This window comes from Caloenas nicobarica, chromosome 5 (assembly GCF_036013445.1).
Source record: "Caloenas nicobarica isolate bCalNic1 chromosome 5, bCalNic1.hap1, whole genome shotgun sequence".
NCBI lineage: Eukaryota > Metazoa > Chordata > Aves > Columbiformes > Columbidae > Caloenas > Caloenas nicobarica.
In genome coordinates this window covers 37,313,553-37,339,190 of record NC_088249.1, presented here as the reverse complement: position 1 = coordinate 37,339,190, position 25,638 = coordinate 37,313,553, and the positions used below count along the sequence as shown (strand labels likewise).

Sequence of the window (25,638 nt, the reverse complement as noted above, 5' to 3'; positions counted from 1 at the left end):
ATATCTGCATCGTGGCCTTCTGCATGCCTTCTGAGGTTGGGTAGGTCAGCACAAAGGCAGCAAGGCTAAGTTGTTCGCATATATAACTTCTTTGCTGTCCCAAAATGAATTGTTGGGTTTTGACAAGTGGATGACAGATACTTGGCTGATTTCATAGTAAAAGTTGAACCATCCTGATGAATGCTTTGTGAGTAAATGCCTCTGTCTCTGATCAAATTACAGTACTAACCCCTTACTGGGATGGTGGACGGCATGGCTATTGGGAATTACAAATAATGTCCTGACTTTGCTAAGGGGAAAAAGCTTATTCTCAAAGAGTCAGAAAATGTAATGGTCAGGATACACTCTTCGCCACCCTGCTTTCTTCTTCAAAAATAAACTAGGGAGGGAAAGAGAGGCAGGATCCCCTCCACACAGGCGGCATCCCAGCAATGCCGTCACCTTCCAGGTTGTGCTGCAGCCTCCGCAGTGGTTAATCTTTGGTCACTGCAACCTTGCTGCAATACCAGAGTGCCCGAAGGGGAGTACGGCTAAGGATACAGTGAGTCATGCTCACCCCTGTGGAAATCAAAGCAATCAAGTCAGGGACAGACTGACTCTCATGAAAAGAAACGCAGAAGCGCTCAACACAAAGCCACATCCCCACTCCCCTCGCCCCCGTACCTGTTGGCTGGCGGGATCTTGCCTCTTTCAGGTAGTAGAGGGCCTTGTTGTAGTCACCCAGGTGGTAAAATGCCACTCCCGATCGATAGAGCGCCTTGAAGTTCTCGCCTTCTTTCTGGAGCACTTTGAGGCAGTACTCCTTGACTCGCTCGTAATTCACCAGCTCAGCCTGGAGCAGGCAGGCTGCAGGGGATGGGGGAGACAGACAGACAGACAAGCGTTATTGCCGTTATTTCTCTCTGCTCCTGCAATCCGTATGGGGGAAGAGAGCAGCTTAGGTGAGGGAAATGACTCAGACCTGTGATTCAGCAAGAGTGCAGTCATATGAATTGTTTGTCAAACCCGATTGTTCACAATTTAAATACCAATGCTTCTATATTTGGCATTGCAAAGTGAAGGGATTGTGTTTGCTCCAGGGGCCGGTGGGAAGAGATTGAGAACGTAAACATCCCTCTGCAGAGCGGGAACACTGTATGGTCTCATGACAGGGACTGGCTTAGTTTGTAGTAAAGTTGCTTCTCAGGCTGACAGCTGGAGCTCAAGAAACTATGAAAAGGCAGTCAAACAGTCATCTGACAATAAAGAAAAAAAGAGACTAAATTGGATCAAATTTTGTATTTGTCTTAATCCAAGGCTGTTAGATTTACAAATAGTATGTAACTGGCTTTTACCCATGAGGTTCTGTATGGAGTTTTGCTGCAGGAAACAGTAAGAGGCTCTGCTCTGTTGGAATGTGCTGCTAACAAACCAGAGGCACCTGGAGTTGTAGTACAGGGAACACATGTGCTTGGCTGTGTGCTTTCTGCAAAGGATTGCAACGCAAGTTCATCCCGACAGGTCAGTTCTGCTGACTTCCTAAAGGAAAAGGTAATCATGGAGAAGAAACCGCGTGCTGAGGGCTCTGTGTGCTGAAGGACAATCGTTGCATAAATGTCAAGGAGCTGAAGAAAATCCCCACAGTGAGTTTCCCACAACTAGGAGCGAAATAAAGAGGAAAGGGCAAGATCCTTGAGACATGCTTTACAGCTCCATGTGTGGCTGGCTGTAGTGCTTACTCCAGTGGGCTAAACTTCATTAGGTGTAAGAATGGTTTTGGGAATGCTGACAACAACAGGACATGGTGCAGTCACAGTCTTCGGGAAAATGAAGAAAGTTGTGCTGTCCACAAGACCACCTGGTGCTGTAACCCAAGGTAACTTTGCGAATGACAGGATTTGGGGAAGGGGGAAGGCAGGCAGGATGCTGCTGCAAGGATTAGTTCAGAGGCTGGCAATGTCAAGTGCCAGGGCATGGAGAGACACTTCCCATGGCAGGTGGTGTTACTCAGTGTGTCTCTGGCAAGGAGACTTGCTGCTCCTGGAAATCCAAGTCGTCACAGTTCAGGTATCACCAATGAACAGCCAGACTTTATTTTTTGCATGGTAACTGCTGCTAAGAGGATATGATGCTGGGTCAGGAATATACTAGAGTTCTTGATCCCCTTCCCCTGTATCCCTGAAGTAAGCCCTGTACCTTCTGTACCTCACTTTACATGTCATGAGCGGGAGATTGGCCAGATGACCTCCAGAGATTCTTTCCGACCTATGTTAGTCCAAGTCTGTGATCAGTTAACGCAGATAGAATACATTCCCTACCCAAGTGCACGTTTAAAGCTTAAATAGCCAACCAGTACAAACACAAACAGGCTTTTACCAGTAGAGAACTAACGGTATGGATGTGTTGAGCAAGGACTGCAGAACTAGCTCCACTGCTGGTACAGTTGGCTGAGTGACGCAGTAATTACGAACAAGAGCTTTGTCCCATTTGCTTTAATGATGGACTCTCAATACATTTTACCAGCTCCTGCCATTAAAGTGCACAGGTATTTCAAAGGCATCTGGTTGCTCGCTATTTGACTGCCAGTTAAAAAACATATATGTTTCTAAAAGCTGCATTTCCTTATCTAGAATTCGTTCCTTCCTATTTGTCAAACATTGATTTTTCTCACTCAGTTTCTAGTGGACCTTGAAATGACTGTGCCTTGTTTTCCTTTATTTTTCAAAGCTATTAAAAAGATGGCTGTGTAAATTTACTGCTGGCTTCACAGCCCTGGAAATGGGATTGCATTGTTTATCTGCTGACCAGTAGCATGTACAGCAGTGGCAGTAGCTTTCTGAATGCTGCCAATCTGATCCAGCCTTTCACGTTCTGTGAAACTGCCTTTCAGAGCAACTGAGGGGAGTGTATTTTGGTCTCTCTGTTCATTTACGTCTTGGTATTTCCAGTCAGAGTCATAGAAACGACTCTGTGAAAAATGACAGGCAGCCTATTCATGTATATTAACTCAGTAATTCCATATTGGACTTACTTCATGGTGTGGTTCAAAAGAAAATGAAAAGTCTCCCACATCCTGCTGATTTATAAACCCAAATGGGCTTCCAGATACCCAGCTGGGTTCTTTCTGTGACTCACGCTCACAGTAAAGATTCTGCAGGGCATCCCCACTACCCGTGCAGGCAGCAGAGAGGAGTCAGTACCACATGGCCAGCAGGACAGATGCATGTTTATCTGAACAAAGCGAGCAGATGGGCGTGCAGGAAACAGTTCTGCTGGAAGAGTTGGCCATTTGGAGAGCCAGCATTGGAAGTGGCTCTTGGAGGTGAACCTGGAGGGAGTATCTCCATTAGAAATATTTAGAGGTGTGTGCTTTCAGTTCTTGGCGGACTGAAATGATTTTAATGGACCGTGATTCAATGCAAATATTGAGGCTGTTAGTAACTCAGCTTGCAGAAATGGAAGAGACATGGAATCCTTGTACTTCCTACCTAATTCAGTCAAGGGGAGAATTGTTTTGAAAATGTGTTGCTTTCCTAAACAGACGTGCATCTCTGGCCGAGAGTGTTTGTTTACCACATCAAACACCTCATCATCCTCCTTCTCAGTTCATAATAGGCCCCCAGTGAATCTTTCTGAGGAACAGATCTCACTCAAAGAGACCAAATCAAGAGGTTTATCCAGCTCCTCCTGCTTTCTTGAAACTGAATGGGCTTGATACCGCACAGCACCATGTCTAGTAGGTCTTCAGTGATTAGAAGTGTGTCCTTGACTTGCAGATGCAAACCTACAGTCACCCGTTCCTTGCAGGTCTCGTTGTCACTGTAATACAGCACCCAGTGGCTACCTATCTCCAGCCCAGAATGTTGGGTGTCCTGCTTCCCTGCAGTGTGTGATGATTATCCATCACACTTGCTTACCATTCTCTATTTGGCAGTAACACCCAATTTTTAAACCATGTATGTCACATGGTGATGAAGAGTCTCTATCTCTGTAAAACAAGCCACTTCAAAACTACTGGGTGAAATGTACTATGGGGAGGGGGAGAAGGTTAATGCTATTAGCTCCAACAGAGGGACCCTGTCCATCTTGCTTCCCAACTGACTGTTGATGTTTATGCAAGGAAACAGGAATTTGTCAGTTTTTCTTCATAAGAGGAGTGTTAAGCCCAGATTTCTAAGGTGGTTTTTTTTCTCAATCTATGCCAGCCAGTTCCATGAGTTGCAACAATTTGAGAGGCACAGTACAGATGTGGTACCAGTAGACAACTGTACTATCAGAGCTAATTTGTGTGGCCTCGCTCAGCACTAGGTTAGGCAAAACAAAGATTAAAGTACCTGTATAGCCAAAATACATCTACACCTTTAACCTTTCCCAGTAGCTGTGGTTAGCAATGGCACAAAGTTGCTACTAAAATCCTGTCAGCTGAGGGGTTTGGATTCTACATTATTGTGCCCTGAATTGATTTTGAATTCCAGAGTATCTTTCAGGAAGATATCTAGGCTTGACAGATGCCAGTAAGAAAGGATACTTGACAGGCCTTTTCTCTCAAAGGTTACTTTGTTTAAGAAATGTCACTACATATCTATATTGATTTGTTTGTTTGTTTACTTGCAATTACTAGCCACCGGTGCAATTACTAGCCACACTTTTGCTACCATGAAAAGCTTCTGTTTTCTTGTTGTATCGGTACTCTGAGACTCTGATCAAGTCACTCCTTCATCTTCTGTTTATAGCCTGCATAAAGAAGTGCCTGGAGTCTCTTTCTAAAAAACCCTGTATATTTCAGCTTTCCTCACTTACATGGCTGTCCTCTGAGCCCTCAAAATGATGTTCAGTTGAAAGGACTGTTAGTTAGCATTTTACCAGAGAAACACCTTCCATGTGAATACCTCTGCTGGTTATGCAAATAGCTCAGTTTGGCCCAAGCTTTTGGCTTCTAGTTTTGGCTGAGACAAGCCAAAAGTCTGGAAGTAGGATGTATGGGTTTTAACATGGAGATTTTAAACAACAATATCAAGAGCCTTGCCTACCTGGCAATTTTCGCCAAAGGGTAAATCTGCCTGCCAGAACAATCCTCCAGACACAGTTTACACCAGCAGCGAAACTCCCGCTGAGCCAAGGCTCAGGACCTACCCATGTTGCAGAATACTTAGGAGAATGAGCCAAATTACTGTGCAAACAACGTCAGCATATCCCTACCCTGTGGCATGTTCCTTAGGTTCAGCACATTGTGTTAGTCATAACAGGAACTCCATTCGCTGCTGTTCGGGGCGATGAAAATGCCCATACCCTACGGGAATATGTGGGGTTGCAAGTTCATATTTCACAAACTCCTGCCTTGTTTGCAGTTTGCTGTCACTCAGGTAAGCTGGTAGCACTGCTTATTTTTCATAGAATCGTAGAATACTTCGGGTTGGAAAGAACCTTCAAAGATCGTGTAGTCCAACCCCCCTGCAATGAGCAGGGACATCTTCGACTAGATCACGTTGCTCAGAGCCCCATCCAGCCTGGCCTTGAATGACTCCAGATTTTAAGGTTGTCTTGTGCCTTCCACTGTAGGAGAGAGTGAGCTGCTTGTAACTTTGTTGGTCTTTTAAGTTTTTGGTCTAAAATATTCCATGTGCAATGTCTGCCTTCGATGTCTGCTTTTGTAAAATGTCAGCCAAGACTGTTCAGGTATTTTTGAAAAACAGGCTAGGGAAACATATCTTATTTTTCCCTTGTTAAAGATCTCTGGTGACTGTCTCTTCAGATTTGTCTCATGCCCTCTCATCGTTTGGCTTTGCAAACTGAAATCTGGCAGATACCATTTGTGTCAAGCAGGTGCCTTCTGTTATCCCCAGGGTAATCTACAGCTGGCCAACTGATAACCTTCCGAAAATAAAACCAGTATAGTACTGCATATTGTATTCCATAGAGATGACTTAGAGTTTGATACCCAAATCCATGGAATATTTTGTTCATCCTGGACACAATCCATTCTACGAAAAACTGGGGATTCGTAAACTCAGAGAGCAGGAAAATTCTCTTACTGGGTCACTGGTTACAGGAAGAAAGAAGTTAAAAAATGAAAATCAAGCTGAGAGGGGTTTTCTTAGTTATGACAGAAAGACTGGCAGACATGCTTGCAAGGGGTGGAGGCTGGGGCTGAGAGCCACATGGGGACACAGGCGCAGAACAGTTGGGGTGGTGAAAGGGGTGAATGAGCGCGGAGTTGAGGTCTGTTGAGGAGGCAAATTCTGGGGGGAGAAGTGGAGTTAAGAGTTTGGGACAAGCTGCTAAGGACATAGAGACACAGTGCAGCTAGCCTGAGGACCAAGAGGAACATTTACAATGCTGAAATCCAAGCACAGCAAACGCATCTCCCCAGAAGCGTATGACAGCACAGCTCCTCTAGCAGAACCTAACCACAAGCGCAGTCCTGCTCCGCACTGTCTTTTTCCCTGCCGAGTATAATCACCAAGGGACAGTAACTTGCGATGCCAAAAGGTAGCCTTTGCTAACATTGCCTGGAGACTGGAGCAGGTGTCCTACGCAAGAGCTAATAGTAAGTCACCTCTCTTGTGTACCCATGCAAAAGGCTCTGAATTCAAACGACCTTTGTTTTCCTCCTCCTATACTGAAAAAAAAAAGGCGCCTGTATTGATTTGTTTGGTTGCAAAGCAGAGAGAAGTAGCTAAACCCATTATTGCTTAGACCTGAAGTAGATATTGTCTTTACTGCATCTATTCTTGACTCCACCACTGGAGTTTAACAGCCTACGTAGATTATTATTCCTCAGCAAGTGCTAGGTACTTCAACCACTACAAACTCAATGTCTGTTTCACAAACCAACAGTGTCATTCCCAGAAATAAACTCTGCAAAATACTTTGCTTTCTGATGTGATCTCAGCCTAAGTATAGGAGTCAGCAGCTCACTTAAGATCTGTTTAAATTGCAGGAGGTGGTGCATATTCTTGCTCTGTTTCCATTTTGGAAAACAGATGACTGATGCTTTGATATAACTGCTTCAGGGTTTTATTCAGACATTTGATTAAGACCTTTATATATCACTGAACAGGCTTTGTCCTCCTATCTCTTTAAGACTTGAAATAATAGGGCAGACTAGGAGACTCTCATACTTCTGTTACTTCAGAAGGATTGGCATCCTTCATGGCAATGCTCCTCCTCAAAAAAGAGAAAACATGATGCTGATAAGTTCTGGTTTAAGTGTTTGGAAAAAAAAATACTGGAATATAACAAAACAAAAGAAACAAAAATAAATGGGATGGGGGGAAGGGAGAAGGAAAAATGCTTGTCCTGGAATAGTCAGCAATCTTCTAACCATGCCACTAATGGATGTATCATTAATATCTGTGTGCTGCAGTCTGTGTAAATGGTGTTTACAAAAAGCACATGGAGCTTAGTGTCCACTGGAAGAATTAAAAGGGATACCATTACTACATGAGATTGAAATTTTCACCTGTGTGTTAATAATTTAAAATGTAATTCTAAAATAAATCAGGTGTGTGTCTCATAAGATGATGCTGAAAATCTAAAGGGTTATCTTAGATTTAAAGTCACCTTGGACTTAAAACACTGTAATTTTAATGTACAGCATAAAAAGATTTGCACTACTGGAATGCTTATCCAAATTCCTCTGAAGTTGAAGTTATTGATCCTGAGTGTGCAGATTGCACAGGCTACATGTGGATGGCACAGCCCGATTTTTAACCTGTGTTAAATTTTCAATCCCAGCTGGCACTGAAAGTAGATGTATAACATGCAGGGATGTAAGAAGCCTACATCAAGGGCACAGAGCAGAGGTAGTAAAGCATCCATATCTGGACAGAGCTCCATGTGTGCTGTGCTTTTCAGGAATGTAACCCAGTATTCCTCAAAATAGGATGTTTAAAGCATCATTTTTTGTTTTGGTGTGGTGGAGTTTTGTTTGTTGGTTTGGTTGGTTTTGTTTGTTTGTTCGTTTTCAGAGAACCGCTGCATGCAGTTTCACTACAAGACTGAGACACTAATTAGGATCTGCAGTGTTCAAACAATCTCTTTCATGAAATATTTCTCTTCTTTCTCTATAGTCCAAGCTTGCAAACAAAGAGGATTTTCTGGCTTCTCACCAACAGAAAGCTAATTATAGACAGCTTGATAATGTCCTGTAATAATCTGATCAGCTGACTCCCAGTTCCTGGACAACCTTAATGGGATGAAAAGGGAATATCAGAATGACAGTACAACTTTCCAGCCAGTGGCTCTCATTATTCATCTCCAGGTACCCAAAAAGCCTTACCATGCCCGTATGTTTCTGCTTGCAGGGAAAAGTGTGGAAAATTAAAATGCAAACTGTACGACAGGTTGTCTCTCTCTGTAGGGAGGGATTAATGCTAAATGAGGTGTGGATCCACAAATGTTTGGAGAGCCCAAAGAGAGCCACCTCTTCCAAGTTGCTTTCCCCTCCTTTTCAGACTGGCTCTCAATTTGTAGACAAATACCCTACTGTTCCTCCTCATCCTGCATTCTTGGCCACACTTTCCTTCCCATATGTAGCATGGTCTCCTTCAGTTCTCCTCTGCTCCCAAGGCCTTCATACCTCTTCCAGAAGAAAGACCCTGACTTCAACATTTCAATTAGCTTGTCTAGGAGAGAGAGAGAGAGCCAGTAGTAGTGACTGAAGCATGCCAATGCTTCCACCATCCTGCATGTTAAGAGGCATCCAGCAGTTCTCAAAGGAGCTGCTGGGTCTGTGTGTCAGGCTTTTTGTGGCTGGCAGCCCACCCCAGGACTCCACCTATTGCCATCCCTTGGGGTGCACAGGGCTGATAACAAGAAGATAAGTAACGGCTAATGTGAGCTGTCAGAACAAATCAGGTTAACTTCAGTCTGCGATAGGGTGATCAATCTTGAAGATAAAGGAGAAACAGTAGGTGTTATATATCTTGGCTTTTACACTCGTCAAATGACAAATTTTAGTGACATTTTCTTAAGCAAATTGAAGGAGAAGACTCTAAATGAATAGACTTAATTCTGTTAACAAAGTGAAAGACAATATTGAGTAGGGTTCTACACTGATCTGTCCTAGGCCCCATGGTATTCAGTATTGTCAATAAAGACCTAAATGACAGACTGCAGACTGCCTTGTCAGTTTTGTCAAGATGTGAGGAGCTGGAGTACGACAGAAGACAGAGCTAGAATTCCACAAGATGCCCACAAACTGTCAGTGTCCTGATAAAAATAGGATACAATTCAACTGGGGCAAGTGAAAGGTCCTACAATCAGGCAGAAAAAAACCCAACCCACTGGATAAGTACAGCAAGGGAACAGTTGGTTGGAGATTAATTCTTCTGAAAAAGATCTGGGGAGTGAAGTGGATCACCAGCTGAAGTCAACAAGGCTACCCTGTTAACAAAGAAAAATGCACACCAAAGTGCATGAAACGAAGCAGTTTGCAAGGTGTGAAAGTACCGTGTCTCATTTTTTAAGCCAATCTTGAAAGAACATGTGGATGAATTCCACAGGAGTACCCTGACAATAACAGGTTGTCCACAGAAGACGGAATATGAGCCCTCAAGAAGACACAGAGGGAAGACTGGCTAACAGTGTTCATATATGTAAATAGAAAAAACAAAACCAACAACACAACCAACCAAACAAGCAAAAAAACCCCACAACAACAACAACAAACTCCCAAAAAAACCCCCACAAAAAACCTGTGATGCAGAGAAGGGCTTAACCAGGATACGATCTGTTCTTCTTGCACTTGGGAAGTAAAAAGAGGGCTCGGATTTCAGCTGGGAAGAACTTTCTAGCAGTGAAGAGAGTGAAGCATTGAAAGAGACCGCTTGGGGAAGTTGTGAAGGATCTGAGCTTTGCAAGTGCTTAAGAACAGCTTAAGAAAACGTTACCTGGGATATGTTTTATTGGTACGCTTGTACCACCCATGGGTATGGATAGAAGACTCCTGAATTGCTGTTCAGCTCTGCCATCCTGTTATTGATTGGGCTGTAACACTCAGAGCATGAATAGTCCTCAGTTCTCCTTGAGGGCTGCCATTTAGTGCAAATTCCTATCAGAAGGTCTTGTTGGAGATGTCAGAGCAACATCCTAGCCAGACATGTGAATATGTAAGCACTTAAGTAACAGCAGGCATGAATGATTTCTGCCTTTGCTGTGTGTTTATGTTCCCATATTTCAGACTTTTCTAATTTTCAAGAGTCCAATTCTTCAGAAGTGTTCATTATTTCTAAACGATTCTTAAGCTACTTTAAGACAAGTGGTGGTTTATGCTTCTTTCTTTTTTTTTCCTCACAAATCCAGTGATACAATACTGCAGTTCTCAAAGGGCCAAAGCTTTCAGAAGAAAGGAATTTCAGCAAACTTTTCATCTGATCCTTAAAGCTTCTGTTTTGAAAGAGTATTTTGACCTACCAGTTCCTGTAGTTACTGGTCTTTCAAGTTAAAACCAGAGGTTTACTGAAAATTCTTAGCTATGGTAATATTATGGAAGTAGTTAAAACCTAGATGTTAAACAAAAAATAACTGTTTTCTGAAACCAAAATCTGCACCCAACTGTGCACCAGCAAATCTTTATTCTACCAAAATAAAGAGCTTAAGGTGGAGATGATCTTCATATTACATCTTTTAATATCCATGCCCTTTGTTTTCCCAGCCAGGAGAGGCAGGAGCAAAGTCCTAACAAAGCCCTAGTAGAGTAAGAGCTTCAGTTAGATTTTAACTACTAGACCGTTTTGATTCTGTGATATCCATAAATACTAGCTCCTCCTGCAGCCACATTAGAAGAGATGGGAGTCCCTTCTGTTTGTTTTTGCCAAGGCTGTTATTGTTGATCTGCTAGGTGAAATGCCCTGGAGGTTTCCTCCTCTCTGACTTTATCTAGTAATCTTTGATCTGTCTTTTAAAATCAGTACTCACCTAGTCCAGTCAATATGACTCTAGAAATGTTTGGCCTTTAGAGCTACTGTTCCAGTTGATATTTATTCCACTGCCTCTTCCTTGCTGTTTGCTCTTGTGCACCTTGTGTTGCCCTATTCTCTCACTGTGGCACCTTTTCTACATCATACACTTTCTTCCTCTGCCTTCCTGCTGCTGTTGACACCCGCTGGAAGAATCTGGTCTCTTGAGTAGTCTTCACAAGGGAAAAGTACACAGAATTTTATCAGAGATCAGCAACATCAGATGGTCACAACCATCTGGTAAGTGCCTGGAGTGCAACAGCAGTCCAACTCTAACAAGCGCTTTCAAATATTTTATGATTCTTACCAGAGTACATTACACAGTGAAATTAAGGTCTGAATGGAATTATTTTTTTTAAACCCATGTGAGACAACAAGGGGATTTCTGTAAGTAGGGGGACGCTTTGGAGGAACTCATGGATTTCAAGTTGCCTTCTCTACTGAAGAGTAAAGCATCCTTTGCTCATAGTGGTTCAAACACTGACAGCAGCACTGTGAAACGCAGCTGGAACAGCTTGAGGGCTCTCAGATGAAGTCACTGACAGTTGTGCATGCCACAACTGTCTCAAGCTTGGCTTACTGCAGCATGTTGCATTTGGGATGAAGGCTAGCACTTTATCCTGTACCACAAACAGGGCAGGATAATACGGCTGCGTAACACCTGTGTGCTGTGCCCCGTGGTGGCTCACAGTTCACCTCCCAGGACATGTGAAAGAGCTGACGATTGCAGAGTCCACTGAGGGGTGAAGAACTGGCTGTCTCTGAGGTCACCTCCTTATGTACTCATACCATGTATAATTGATAGGGACTGAAATGCTTTTGGTTTTTCCTTGAACTCTCCCTAGCTGAAAAAACTCATCTGGGAAGATGGAGGAGTCAAATGGGGAGGAACATTTCTTCGTGGTTACAACAACCCCATGCAACACTACAGGCTCAGGGAAGAGTGGCTGGAAAGCTGCCTGGAGGAAAAGGATCTGGGGGAGTTCGATGACAGACAGCTCAATATGAGCCAGCAGTGTGCCCAGGTGGCCAAAAAGGCCACCAGCATCCTGGCTTGTATCAGGAATAGTGTGGCCAGCAGGACTAGGGCAGTGATCGTCCCCCTGTACTCAGCACTGGTGAGGCTGCACCTCAAATCCTGTGTTCAGGTTTGGGCCCCTCACTACAGGAAAGACACTGAGGTGCTGGAGAGAATGCAGAGAAGCTCAACGAAGCTGGTGAATGGTTTAGAGAACAAGTGTTACAAGGAGTGGCTGAGGGAACTGGGGCTGTTTAGCCTGGAGAAAAGGAGGCTGAGGGGAGACCTTATTGCTGTCTACAACTACCTGAAAGGAGGTTGTAGCATGGAGGGTGTTGGTCTCTTCTGCCAAGTAGCAAGTGATAGGACAAGAGGAAATGGCCTCAAGTTGCCCCAGGGAAGGTTTAGATTGGATATTGGAAATAATTTCTTCACAGGAAGGGTTGTCAGGCATTGGAACAGGCTGCCCAGGGAGCCACCAGTTGAGTCACCATCCCTGGAGGTGTCTAAAAGACATTTAGATGAGGTTCTTAGGGACATGGTTTAGTGCCAGAGTTAGGTTAATGGTTGGAATCGATGATCTTGAGGGTCTCTTCTAACCAAAATGATTCTATGATTCATTAAAATAATCACCCATTCACATGTTTTATCCAGGTTCAGTGTAGCCCAAAACCTTCCTATTTTAATGGTTTTGAAACAGAGGGAAACCTTTATGGCCTCTGTGGAAGGGATAGAGAGGAGAACAACTGACAGAATCAAAGATGCAGGGGATGCCTGAGTCAACTGTTTTCTAACTAATTGAAGAGAAAGATGTGTAAAACAAAGCTTTCAACTTTATTTTCCTTAAAAACACACTAAACAAATGTACACAGCAGAGTGGTTTGTCAGCAATAGGGCCAACTAACCCTGTCTATGTCAGGCTGTGTCACCTGGCTGAGCTTTGATAGACAATGTAAAGTGAGCTTAAGCATCACCCCTTTGTGCAGTTGGGCTTCTAGCATCCTTGCCTCTTCCCTGCCCTCCATTTATACAATATAAACTTGGTACCATTGAGACATCTGTCTCCATCAAATTTAGCTGGTCAACAGGTTTAAAAGCTATTGAGAGGGGACTGATAGGCACACTACGGAAAACATACTTGCTTATGACTTCTTTCCTTTGGAAATCATGCTGAAAACAAATAAACTAAAGACCAGAGGGATGATTCAGTACATGATTTGCTTGAAAAAGTCAGGATTTTAACTGTGCAGGAACATAAGCCAGTTCCCTAATAAGATGTCTTCTCTTTAATATAAGCTGCGGCAAAGTGTTTCAGGTAAAATTCTCACATTGCTCCTAAACCCTTCATTACCCACGTCTGTGCAACGCGTTGCTGGCAGTGGAAGAATGAGGTAGGAGTATGTGTCTGATTAAACAGAGATCGCTAGTAGAATACCTCAGGAATTAATTTCAGAACTGAGCTTGTTTAGTTTTTTGGTTGTGGGTTTGGGTTGGTTTGTTGAGGTTTTTTTCATGTCCCTGATCTAAAAGTAGGAGTGCCCTACTGACAGTGTGAAGTTGGAAGATACTGTCAAAGGGGCTGACAATGTCATGTAAAAAGAACTATAAGACCTGATGGACAGCAGTATATTTATTTGGAATGGAAGTTGATAATACAAAATTTAAGACCATGCTCTGAGGGACTAATAGGAATTTCTTGTAGAATTTGTGAGCTCATGAGCTGGAAACAAGCAAAGAGGAAAAGGATGCAGATATGCTAGCTGATCACAGGATGACTGAGTCATTTATATGACATGGCCATGGAGAGGGAAATGAAAATCTTGGAGAAGTTTATTCATAAATCCTAACCAGTTAGCAGTGGTTCTCAAGCATGAAAATGTAACATTTGCTTTACAGTTTTTATCCTATCTAATGCAGCAGTGAATGTTCTGATTAGTTATATGTCTAAGCCTTCTTTTCTAACCTTATTAGGTTCTTTAGCTTCATGATACCTTCTGGCACTGTACTTCAAGTTAATCAGCCCTGGGTTTTAAAAATTATTTTGTATTCATTTATTAATTTAATTTACATTCCCCCACCATGAGAAAAGCTCCTGAGCTGCCTCAGTTCGACCTCCATCACAGTAGTTAGAAAACGTATAAAGGCAAATGAATAAATTTTCTTTGAACTTCCAGTATAGGTGAGGATCTTATGCTGCTCTGCTCTCCTTGCAACATGAACGCACAACTGTGTCTTAAGCAATTAATCACTGCAAAGCATTTAAGAGGATCATAATCCAGGATTTGAATTATGCTAGTATTAAAAAAATATGGTGGCTAAAGAAGGAGTTGAGGCTTAACTTTGCACCACTTTGTTTGAGACAATCATTGCTACAGACATGGGGCAGAGACTCTGATTTGATTCCTTTTGAAGCACTAGACAAAAGGTGCCTTTGCACAACATTGGCTAGTGCTGACTTATGACGGTCTTCCAGAGCATCACATCAGAGTCCTTCCCTTGTGGTTCTGCTTCTGCAAGGTCAAGTCGGTGGGGTGACCACCTCTCCAAACAGCTCCTGTTCAGGAGAGGCTATGGCCATGGAGCCCATTTATTCTCTGAAAGACTGGACGAAACATAAATCTTTCTGCCCTCTCTCTCTCCAGGAGCCGAAGTGGAGCAGAGGAATGCAAATTCTCTCAGCTTCTTCCCTGCACTTGGTTGAAAGATTGTTCTTTGTATCATAAAGGAGCTTTTCACGTCAGGGTGAATTTGTGGATTAGATGGTGACTCTAAGGACAGCACAGCACACCAGGGGTAGAAGTTTGTTAGTCACATAAGCCCAGGAATAGCCAAAGGAAGTACTAAGTGTCTGATATAAATTTTCAAGCTCCAGACACTTCATCTGCTTTTAATTTGCTTCTAAGAGTAAATTTCCTCTCCCACAGACTACACTGGAGAATGTGCAGGGCAAAGATACCCCATTGCTTTTTCTGTATTCTCGTCTCCATCTGCTTCAGGTAGCAGCTCTGCTGCCTGGAGTCAAGCACTAAGTCTTTCAAGTTGGAAAAGACCTAAGATAAACAGCATCCAAGTGGGCTGATCTGAAATCAGTCTTTGCATGTTAGGCTAAGCCTTACAGATACATCAGACAGATATAGCAAATTTCCACCACTGCCTGATTAGGTTCTACCAAGAGGGCCCTGAACACTCTTGCTTTACAGAATAAGGTGACTTATAGCAAGGTAGATACCTCACTTGAGTTTCCTCAAGTAGGAAATGAGCCATGTAGATGTCCCTGGTGTGGCCAGGCCAGAGCAACACCAGAGGCATGAAAACTGACAGTTGTAATCAGAGCATTATAGGAGCTTTGGAATCAAAAACTGAGGAACACTAGTTTGGTGGCTCTTTGCCGGCTGACCCAGCTGTTCCTTTCGAGCAGCTCCCAGGCAAGTAAATCGATGGCTAGCTTAGCAGAGTTTTGCTGCCTGCCACTCCGATATGAAAGGAGTTGCTGTTGCCATCGATGCAGAACAATCTACGTGACAGCCACCTAAACTGGCAGCAAGTAAAGGCAATGGGCAGTGCTCCTACTAAAGAAAGAAAGGGAATACTGAGCAGCGGCTGTAAGAGTATTTGCTTTAGTAGGGCAGAGATTTGACCTGTCAAACGCAGATGTGTCCGAGAAGGAAAAATGCTGTAGCCCTGCAACCAATGATCAATGGCCTGCGTCCTGAAAGGCTTATGCAGTAGTGTAAGGATGGTTGTTCTCTCCACCTAGGGACAGGTACGGAGCTGCGGTTCCTGCCTTCTTGACGGTACATATGAGTGAATAGGACTGAGATATCATGATAAAGTCAGGAGCCTGGGACACAGGACTTGCCAGGCAGTTCTGGGTTCCTTGGCAAACAAATCCATAACTGCCTGAGATGCAAACAGCACGAAACTGCTCTGTTTTTTTCCCCTGACTCCTGTTGAGAGGCTGTGCAGAACCATTCCAAGCCTAAGGCTTTCAAGATGAGTATGTACTGCTAGAAGGGGCAAAGTTGTAATCATGGCTACGCAGGACATGCACGTGTTAAAATTCACAGCCCTGATTGACGACTTGGTAATTTTATCAAGGTGAATGACAAAGGGTGTGAAGATATGGAATGTAGTCCCATGCTTGCACATGTAGACACTGTTGCAGCGAGGTTCTCCTCCTTGTTATACGTAAATTGATAACCAGCACCAACTGACTGGCTTCCTATAGGTGTCACAACAGAGACAGGCCTTACAGAGAGCAAGGAAGGGAGAGAAGGTCCAACCTGAACTAATATACCACAGGCAAAATCATCTCAAAGGAATCAGGTGCAACAAGCTGCTGTGGGGCAGAGTATGAGAGCAAAGGGGAGAGAGAGCCTCGCTGGCAGAAAAGAGATGGCAGAAGCCTGGAAAGGGACAAAACTTTGGGAGGTCAAAAAGTCTAACAGAGCTGCAGAGAGCTGGGAGAGCAAGCAGAGGAATTCAAAGGCAAAAGGCACGGACTGCATAAGCAGCCCCAACTCCTGCGCTCAAAAATGTGATGGGAGAACTGGGTACACGGGATGAAGCCAAGGAGAAGCAGATGGTGCTATCCAGCCTATGATCCTCCGGGCATGTCAAGAATTTTGGACAGTGCAGAGAATGGGGTGAATTTTGAAGTAAAGATCGTGACGTTAGCTATTGCCTATGGACAGTAACAGATGACCTCTGGCATGTCAAGCTATGACAGCTAAAGATCATTGCTCCCAGCTGTCCCTTCTGCCATGGGTTATCATGGAGAGAAAATGTGACTGTGTCTAATTCATTTCTGTGAATTGTCTTAGTACTGTTCCTAGCAGTGTCCTAAACTCTGAATGGCTACACTGAGACAGACTTTCTACTCCAGTCCCCCCTCAATGGCTGCCAATACCTAGGCAAGTGTGTAAGAACAGGGCAAGCTACAGTGTCCTACCACCACCTCCCAGCCTCATGCCAGTGAGTGTGCTGCATCTGGAGCTGCCTCCAGCAATTCCAGCAAAGCTTCCAGAAACTGCACTGACTCTACAACCTTTGTTAAAGAGAACAGAATAGTAATGCTCCATGCCACCACAAGAAGATTTACCTGCATTCATCGATCAATGTCCTAAGCTTACTGTTTCCCATCCAACATGCAGTGCAGGAACGAACAAAAGGAGACAGATTCCTGAGCAGCCATTAGTAACAACTTTCTGGTTAATGATAGCTAATATTGACTCTCTTTCAAAGCATTTTTAACCTTTAGTATTAGTAACTGATATGCTTGCCTGAATAAGCCGAAAACAAGATTAATAAATAGTTGTCTTCCTTCTATATCAGTTTCCCACCCATGAAGTAAGAGAACAAAGAAGAAAATAAATATCCAGTAAATTTTCTCAAAACTTCATCATGTATTTTCTCCCTTTCTTCATTTTGTTTCCTCAGTTTCATAGTCCTTTGTATGTTATTTCCTATGAGACAGCACAATGTCAAGAAGAAACTGGGACCTGGCAATATTTAGATCTCCCCTTTTATTTTTACTGTTCCTTTCCTCACAGCAGCTCCTTTATCAGGTCTGCATGAGATCTCATCCTGAAATCCTAATATGAAAACTTCTGATGACCCTCCATTCTTGGAGCATCAGTTGCACTGCTCAGAGGATACTGATAAGGAACTGGGGATGTGCTGCTGAACTGATAAGCAGTTCTAGGAGAAAGGCTGGAGAAACAGGTCTGGAGCTGGGTTAGAAATCTCTGGGTCTGAGCCCAAGTGAACAGGAGGAAGAGAAGCATGCTCCACCTGCTGAACCACGCAGAGGTGGCCCAGCTCCCAGAAAAGGAGGTAATCATGGAGCTCATGGGTGTATTTAGCAATAGACTGGGAACCAGCTTTGATTCTGACACTAGGTTTTATTGAACCAGCTGAACCACCTTCAGCACAGCACTGGTGGAAACCTGTGGAGGTATAAGAGAGGCTGTGACTCATTGTGGGACTTCTGCTGGAGGAAACTCCAGGACAGCATTTCAGAAGAGGACAGAGTAAAGGTGGCAGGATGTGCTACTTAGGTAAACACATTAACCACTGCTCTGTTCTTAAGGAAGCTTTTTGATTTTTGACATATCCTGCTTCAGCTCCCATGGTGAGCTGTAGCCAGACTTGGACAGATCTCAGCTCACCAAGACTGCAGCTCCTCGGGGCGGTCTGGCAAGGGGCTCTATACCATCCCAATACTCTCTGTTTCAGGCAAATGGTGACAAGGTCATCTGGGACAGGCTTCTCCTCGGTCAAAGGGAATTAAACATGTGGTAGAAGTGGCTGCAAAAAAACTCCCCCAGAGCCTAAAGTTTTGAAAAGGCTTGGGAAGAATAGTGACATATACAGAGGAAAATGCATCTCCTGCCTCAGCAAGAGAGATGCTGTCAGACGTGTATCACTTAAACCAAGTTTGGAGGCAGCCTGCTGTCCTTTCTCTTCCTCTCTCCCTCCCACGCCCTGGCATCTGGATGTATTTCCACACCATCCTCTCAATGCACAAAAACCTCTTACCTGAACAGGGAGAATTTCATCCTCAAAAATAAAAAGGAATAAGTAAATTCAGAGTATTTTGAAAGAGTAATTCATGACAATGGCTTCAAATCTCACTTCTTTCTTAAACACATGCCAGAGTTTGGGCCTATCACTAAAAAAACCACACAGTCACCGTGTTTATTCTCTGCTGTAATTGCATCTACCTGGAGCAGTAATTGCATCAGGCCTGTAAAACAAGATATTCCCATGCATGCACTCTGGCTGGGCAGACGTATCTAAACCAAGAGTGTCAGGAAACTCTTTCCTCAGTCAGTGAAAGCACAGACCACATCCTGCTCTGCTTGCTGCTGTCTCTCCCATTGCATGGCATCCTTACAGAGGGTGGGTTTTGTTGATGCAGCACATAAAAAATAACTTCACATCAAGCAACAATCCAAGACGGCTTTAACACCCACAGCACCATGTGTCCTGGTAGAGTCTGTACTTGTTAACAGCTATATACTGGGATGGGATTTTAGCAGAGACTCTTTGTGAGGAGTCCTAGTGGGTGGTCAGTGGAGGCAAGTTTTACCAGCTTTTCTCATGTTTATATTTTTACTTGGATTAAGTATTATAAGTATTTTTACTTGTATATCTCAGTGGGACTACTCACCAATGTCTGTGCAACTGGTGATGGTTGGGAGTTGTACCTCTCCCCTGGTCTAGAGCCCGAGGGTGCCAGGAGGCTCCTACCCTGCTGGAAGTGCAATGTTTTGTGGGACTGTCACTATGACCTTTGCATAGTCATGAATGGTACCAGTGCACATTTCTGCCAGTGTAGGAGGCCAATCCTTGTTATCCAGGCTGAGACATATCTTGGATGGCTACATTTTGTAATACTCCGTGCAGGTATGTGTGCTCTCCTGCCAAGACTCCCATACTACAGTAAGCATACCTGAATGGGGATATAAAGCACGTTACATTTAATTTTCATCAAGGTAATTAACAAAGCCCTACAGTATTCCTAAGAGGTCATAAATGCAGCCAGATAAACTAAGGTTCGAAGAATGAAAAGATTTGGTGAAGATAATACAACTGGTTGGCACAGAGAGGAAGGATTAGAAACCCAGATCCCCCAGCACCGCCCCTCGTCCCCAGTTGTCTCTCTGGTTCTGTTTCTCCTGCCAGGATTAGCTCCGGCATTTCTGTGTGCTTAGGAAAACCAACAAAGGTTTGCTTATCGTGCTGCAGCATTCCCTCGTGAGAAAAGCTTAAAACTATGCTTACTCTTAGCATTTTGCTGCTTTGGAATGACTAGGACTTGCTTCTCTCTGCAGAGCAGACATAGTCCTTTTGATCCTGTAAACTTTTAGGCAGTAATGCTGGAACAAAATAACCATTGTGTTTAATGAGAGTAATGGTTGCATTTGTAGGAGGTAAATGATCTCTTCCTGCATGCGATTCATAAAGCATTTAAGTTTCTTCTAGATCAAAGATTCTGTAGGAGTGGAAAGGAGGAGACCAAGACTTGAGGGATATTTGGCCAGTTTGCTTTTTCCGCAGGCGTTCTTCATACATTCATCTTTTTTTGAAAGAACACAAACCACTGACTTGGGGGAAACTCAGCTGAATGTACCATCAGGATGAGATTGTGGTCCCTGTTCTTTATTTTTCCATAGGGCTGAGAGAGGCAAAAAGAGGTCAAGTGACTTCTTCAAGGTCAGAGACTTATGGTGAGTCATAAAGGACGGACTGTTTGCCTTACAGCCCTGCATGCATTCCACGAGGTTCTATGCTGCTGGTAGGCTTTTTCGTTGCCTACCCTAGCATTTCCTGGGAGCCTCGACCGTGCTGCTGCTCTTGCATCTGGTGACATTTATCAAAGAGACTTGTGGTAAAATGGAGGGGTATTGGCAGGCCCGTGTGAGAATGCAGCAGTGCTGGATTTTGCAGATGTGAGGGGGAGTCCCTTTAAGGCAAAACTCTTTGAGCTTAAACTGAAGCCCAGCTAATAGCTTAGAGAAAGAAATGCAAGTGGCATTGCCAATGGCAAGCTGTGAAAATCCTAGGCCAATTTAAAATGCAGTAAAAAAAAAAAAAAAAAAAATCGAAATCACCAGCAGATTTGGGATTCTTTGAAACAGGCTAAATAGTTTAGGTCATGGAGGCGCCACATAGCTCCTAAACAGGGGACTTCAGAAAACACACCAAATAGTGTGGGGCTCTGGTTAAACACAAGAGTTGGCCACCCCACCTCACAGTACAAGAATTGCCTGTTGAAGGTGCTCTACAACAGAAGCAGAGCTCAACATGAATCTGTGTGCACGTTTGTGCCTAAATTTACATTCTGCAAGGCAATACATGCACTGACAACAGTTTAGTATTTGCCCACATATTCTTACTCATGTAATCAGTCAGATTAAAAACAAAAAAACCCCAAAAAACCCCCAACAACAACGAAAAAACCCAAAACAACAACAACAAAAACCCAATAAACAACCCAACCAACCCCAGCCTTTACCTATGAGATTGCCCCAAATTCCCTTTGGGTGTATACTTCTCACCTGCTTACTGAGCTAAGTGCATATTTACCCGTAGTTGATGGTCTCCTCTGACTGGTATGCTGTATCTAAACCAGTAATTGTGTGTGTGTGTGTGTGTGTGTGTGTGTGTGTGTGTGTGTGTGTGTGTGCGCGCACCTATGTGATGCAAAACATCTCTGACAGGTGGATGTGTGGTGGCCACATGAAAAATGACAGTGCAAAAGCAAGGTGGGCTTCTTAAATGCTAAGCTTAGAGAGTAAGCGGAGGTGGTAAAAGAACTTGATAATAAGGACACTCAGATGACAGCTGCTAATGCTACTGGGTATACATCAGAGCTAAGCAAAAAAACTGCCTGCTCTGGAATAAACATGTCCTGCTGCTATGCTCTCTGCACTATGCAGATTTATTTATCTTAAAAACAGCTCTAGGCACCTATTCAGTGCTCAGAAGCAAAACTCCCTGCATCTCCTTCTCCTCCCCATATCAAATAACACTGATTTCAACTCAAACAGTGTGTGGTGGTGCCTCTGCCAGAGCCCACTGTGTAAAGGAACCAGTGGCTTCTGCTGGACCACACTTAGAGAATAAAATCTCACTACTGCACTTCTTGAAGTTGCTATTAGAAAGGTATAATAATTACTATGACAGTTCTGGGGAAAGTCCCTCCCCCTTCTTCCCTTCAGACATGAATTCATAGATCCTCCTGCTAGAATGGGAGCTCTGGGACTGGGCTAGGAGTATCAACACTGCAATTCCAGCTTAACTGCACCCTTCTCTCTCCAATATGCAGGGCATTTCTTTAACATTGTGTGTAGACAGCTCAGCAGACACACGTGAAGCTATGCATTTCTGAGACAAATCCTGTTCCCTGCTCTGTGCATGCCATCTACTGAAAACATGTGACAACCGGCTGTGCAAAATGACACCTTGACCTGCTGTGAGGTTATCCCAGGAAAAGCACTGCTTGCCACTTGAGGGTTAATTAGAATCACCTCCTCTTATGTTCACACTGGTTAAATTTAGGAAAAAATCTGTTCAAATCTAGGTTAAAGATGGAGTACGTTTCTCACACTGATTGCTACTGCTGACAAGATCAAGTACAACCAACAGTGAAAATAATTCCCCACACAAACCTGAAACAGTAAATAAATTTGCTGGACAACAACCATTACATAGCACAACTCTGTCAGCAGGAGCGGACACACTTCTAGCAAGTGGAACTGTGCACTCAGCAGAGAGTGCCACAGAAGCAAATCCCATCCCTCCCTCCCACTTAATTTACCTTCTACCTACCACATCTCATTTGTAGCTAGCAGAGATATTTCCTGTGAGTACTTTTTCAAAATCAGAAACTCACCAAGCTATCTTGTTCAGAGTATTATGGGCTCTTTGTATAACGCTGCCAATATAAATGATCCTTGCCAAACACAATGGATTTTAATATACCCATGAACAGAAATTCAGAGAGACAAAATTACAGCTATGCAATTATGGTATCACTCTGGAATCTCACCTGCCTCTCCCTCTATGCGATTTCAACAGGCTTTTGAAGGAAGAGCATTTGAAAACATGATGAAAGGAGGATAGATTGTGCCTACCGTTACATCCCAAAAGACATATCACATATAACAGTTTGGCATGGATTAAGACAAGATAAAATTCTGACTTGGTGTTCCAAACCATTTGCTTTATTCTGCATCTTTTTTAGCACTAGACGACAGGAAACAAAGCTAACCAACTCTGTCTAGAGAGCCAAAAGACAAGTGATCGTGACAGCTGACACACTGATTTTCACCATTTTTCCCCCCCAAGGATATGAAGATTAATGAGTGACCCCTCATCCTTCTGGAAAACAGCAGGGCTTTATTAATGCTGTCGTTTTGTGCACATTGTTCACGGTATGAACATCCTCACTCTGTACACACCTAGGCACAAGTTTTTGCTTTAGAGATGCCTTCAGACTTGGAAAGAAAATATCCATGTGCTGCTAGGGACCAAAAATAACCTCTGATCCTGCAGTTCTTGCATGGGTAAAGCTCCTTGAAGTCAACAGGAGTTCTGCCTCTCCAAGGACTTCATAACTGGCCCACAAAGTACAGGGTGTTTCAAAAAGATGGACCCAATTTCAAAAGGCAGTGATTTCATATCGGGTCCATCTTTTTGAAACACCCTGTAGTTCAACTCCCCACCCCTCCCTTCCATCTTCCTGCAGCACTTCTAAACAGATGGCAGGGAGCAAAGGGAGTGATGATCAAATGTCTACTGACCACAGTGGTGACTGGTGGCTAGTTGAGAAGCCAGCACTATATTTGCTTTCAACTTTCATTGTTAAGAGGCCAAAAAATTCTTTTTCTATCTAGTACTATTCGGAGCTATTGCAGCAGTGCCCAAACCCTTCCCCTTCCTTACATCAAATGTGGTAGAAAGAGTCTCTCTCTCTCTCTCTCTGTAATACTGTTAATTACAGGGACCAGAATTGGAGCTGTGGTGAAGGGACTGAAGGGCATCGCGGGCTGGAGGGAAAAACACAGCATGCAATCTCGGCCAGTTCACGCGCCACAATTCCCGTAAGTCTGAGCATCATCCCACGTACGCACCGCTGCCCCATCACCTGGCTCCCGGGGGAAGGGGACACGGGGATCAATCGGCGGCGGCTGGAGCAGCCCCGGGGAAGGGCTGCGGGGCCGCGGGGCTGCAGACGAGCCCCCGCGCAAGGAGCGGCCTGGCCGTGCGCCCCCTCCCAAGCGCTACCCAAGGCAGCCGGGCACCGAGCCGTGCACCGGCGGCGCTTGTGTGCCAAACGTGAGAACAGAAATAAAAATGGAAGGCAACGGAAGGCAAGGAGACGAAATGAGCAGAGAAGAGAGGCAGCGCTCTTTCGCGGAGGGGAAGGGAAGGGTGCGCGGCGCAGGTGAGGTGGGGGGACCCCGCCGCCCCACGCCCCGCTGACCTGCCAGGCTGTTGTAGCAGTCAACCTCGATGGCCTCCACCGCCTGCCGCTGCTCCTCGCTGAGCCCGGCGGCAGCGGCGGCGGCGGTAGGGCGCTGCCCGGCCGGCTCCTGGCTCAGCAGCAGCAGCAGCGCCTTGAGCTCCAGCAGGGCGCGGTGGTACTTGCCGATGGCCTCCCGGAATTTCTTGTCCTTGTAGCACTGCGCCCCTTCGCTCTTGAAATCCAGCGCCCGCCCGATGAGCTCGCCCGGCTCCGCGCCGCCCGCCGCCGCCCGCGGCTGGGCTCCCCCCGCGGGGCCGTGCCCATCGCCCGCCCCGCGGCCGCCGGCGTTCAGCTTCCCCGCCGCCGGGCTCGCCCTCTCCATGGCCGCGGCGCCGCCCGGCTCCCGCGCCGCCCTACGCGGGCGATGCCGCGGCGCCCGCCGCCGCGCTCCCGGCCTTGCCCCCGCGCCGCTCCCCGGCTCCGCCGCTCGCTCCCATCCTCCGGCGGCCGCCGCTCCTCCTCCCCCGCCCCGCAGCCCGCGGGGCGCCCGCCTCCGCCCGCCCCCGCCACCAGCCGCCCGCCGCGGGCACCGCCGCCCCCCGCACCGCCGCGACCCCCGCCCGGCGCAGCGCGGGGCGGCGGGGGCGAGGCCGAGGTGCGGGTGCGGCGGCTCCGCTCCCCGCTCTCCGCGCTGGCCGGGCGAGGGGCGAGTGCGTGGCCGGCCCCTCTGCTGCCCAAACTGGCCGGCCCCACAGACCGCCCGCCTGCACCCCTGCTCTCCCTCAGACTGGGGTCCCCGCAGCCCCCCCGTAGCCGAGTCCCTTCCCCTCCCTGTGCCTTGTCCTCCTGCACCCTATGGTCCCATGTCCCTGGCTGCAGGCTGGGATCCCATCTCCTCTTTTATCCTCCTCACCCCGATTTCCCTTCTCCCTCACCTCTCCCAGGTCCCACCAGGGACCATCCCACCAGGGACCATGCACCCCCACACCTGCTCATGGTGCCTCAAGGTGTTTTGGTGCATATACTCCGTATTGCTGGGCAAACAAGCGCCAGGCAAACAAGCCTGCTGTGTCCACTGCATCAGGGCGGCAAAGGCAAAGGCCTGGCAACCACCCTGGCATCAGTCACTCAGGGACTTTGATTTTCCTGAAATAGGTTTTCCCATGTGCTGCTGAAAAATGGGTCGATGCTCACTGATACCTGGAACATTGCCTAGTTCGGGGGTATTGGTGGGGAATGGCTCTCCTCTTGCAGACAAATGGTGGAAGAACTGCTGTAAGCACCAAGCTTTGCTTTATTAGGCCAAACACCATGTCTGCATTGTGTATTAGAGCAGTCTGATGTATTCTGGGTGCATTGTTGTGCCAAAATATTTTGTAGTTTGTACCTCGTGTAAAAATAAGAGGATGGATGAAAAAAATAGTGAGATTTTTTTTCTCAATAATATATTGGGGGGCATCTTTTCATTACCCATGTAACTTTTACATGGTAAAGCTGCAGCTGTGGTACAATGTGTTCAAGGCTCCCTCTGGAACCAGGAAGACATTTTAAAATGGATACTTGAGTTTCTCTTTGAGATATGTCCCCGTAATGTGATAGCATGTGGCGGTGCTGTACTGGGCAAACTGGGGTAGCTGTGCAGCACAGCTCCGTGCAGGGGTATTAAGGCAGGTCTGGAACTGGTGCCTGGATAATTCCTTGTT

The 25,638-nt window shown here is 45.4% G+C and overlaps 1 protein-coding gene across 1 annotated transcript in view; it reads right to left on the bottom strand.

The window, feature by feature from the left end:
• The window catches only part of TTC9 (tetratricopeptide repeat domain 9), a 30,011-nt gene extending 5,580 nt beyond the window's left edge, over window positions 1-24,431 (bottom strand). Inside the window, exons 1-2 of the mRNA XM_065636472.1 lie at window positions 23,954-24,431; window positions 664-846 (exon numbers count right to left, since the gene is read on the bottom strand). Of these exons, the coding sequence (XP_065492544.1) occupies window positions 664-846; window positions 23,954-24,317 (547 nt within the window). The 5' untranslated portion in view covers window positions 24,318-24,431. The remainder of the gene's footprint in view (window positions 1-663; window positions 847-23,953) is intronic.
• Between the last annotated feature and the right edge of the window lie 1,207 nt (window positions 24,432-25,638).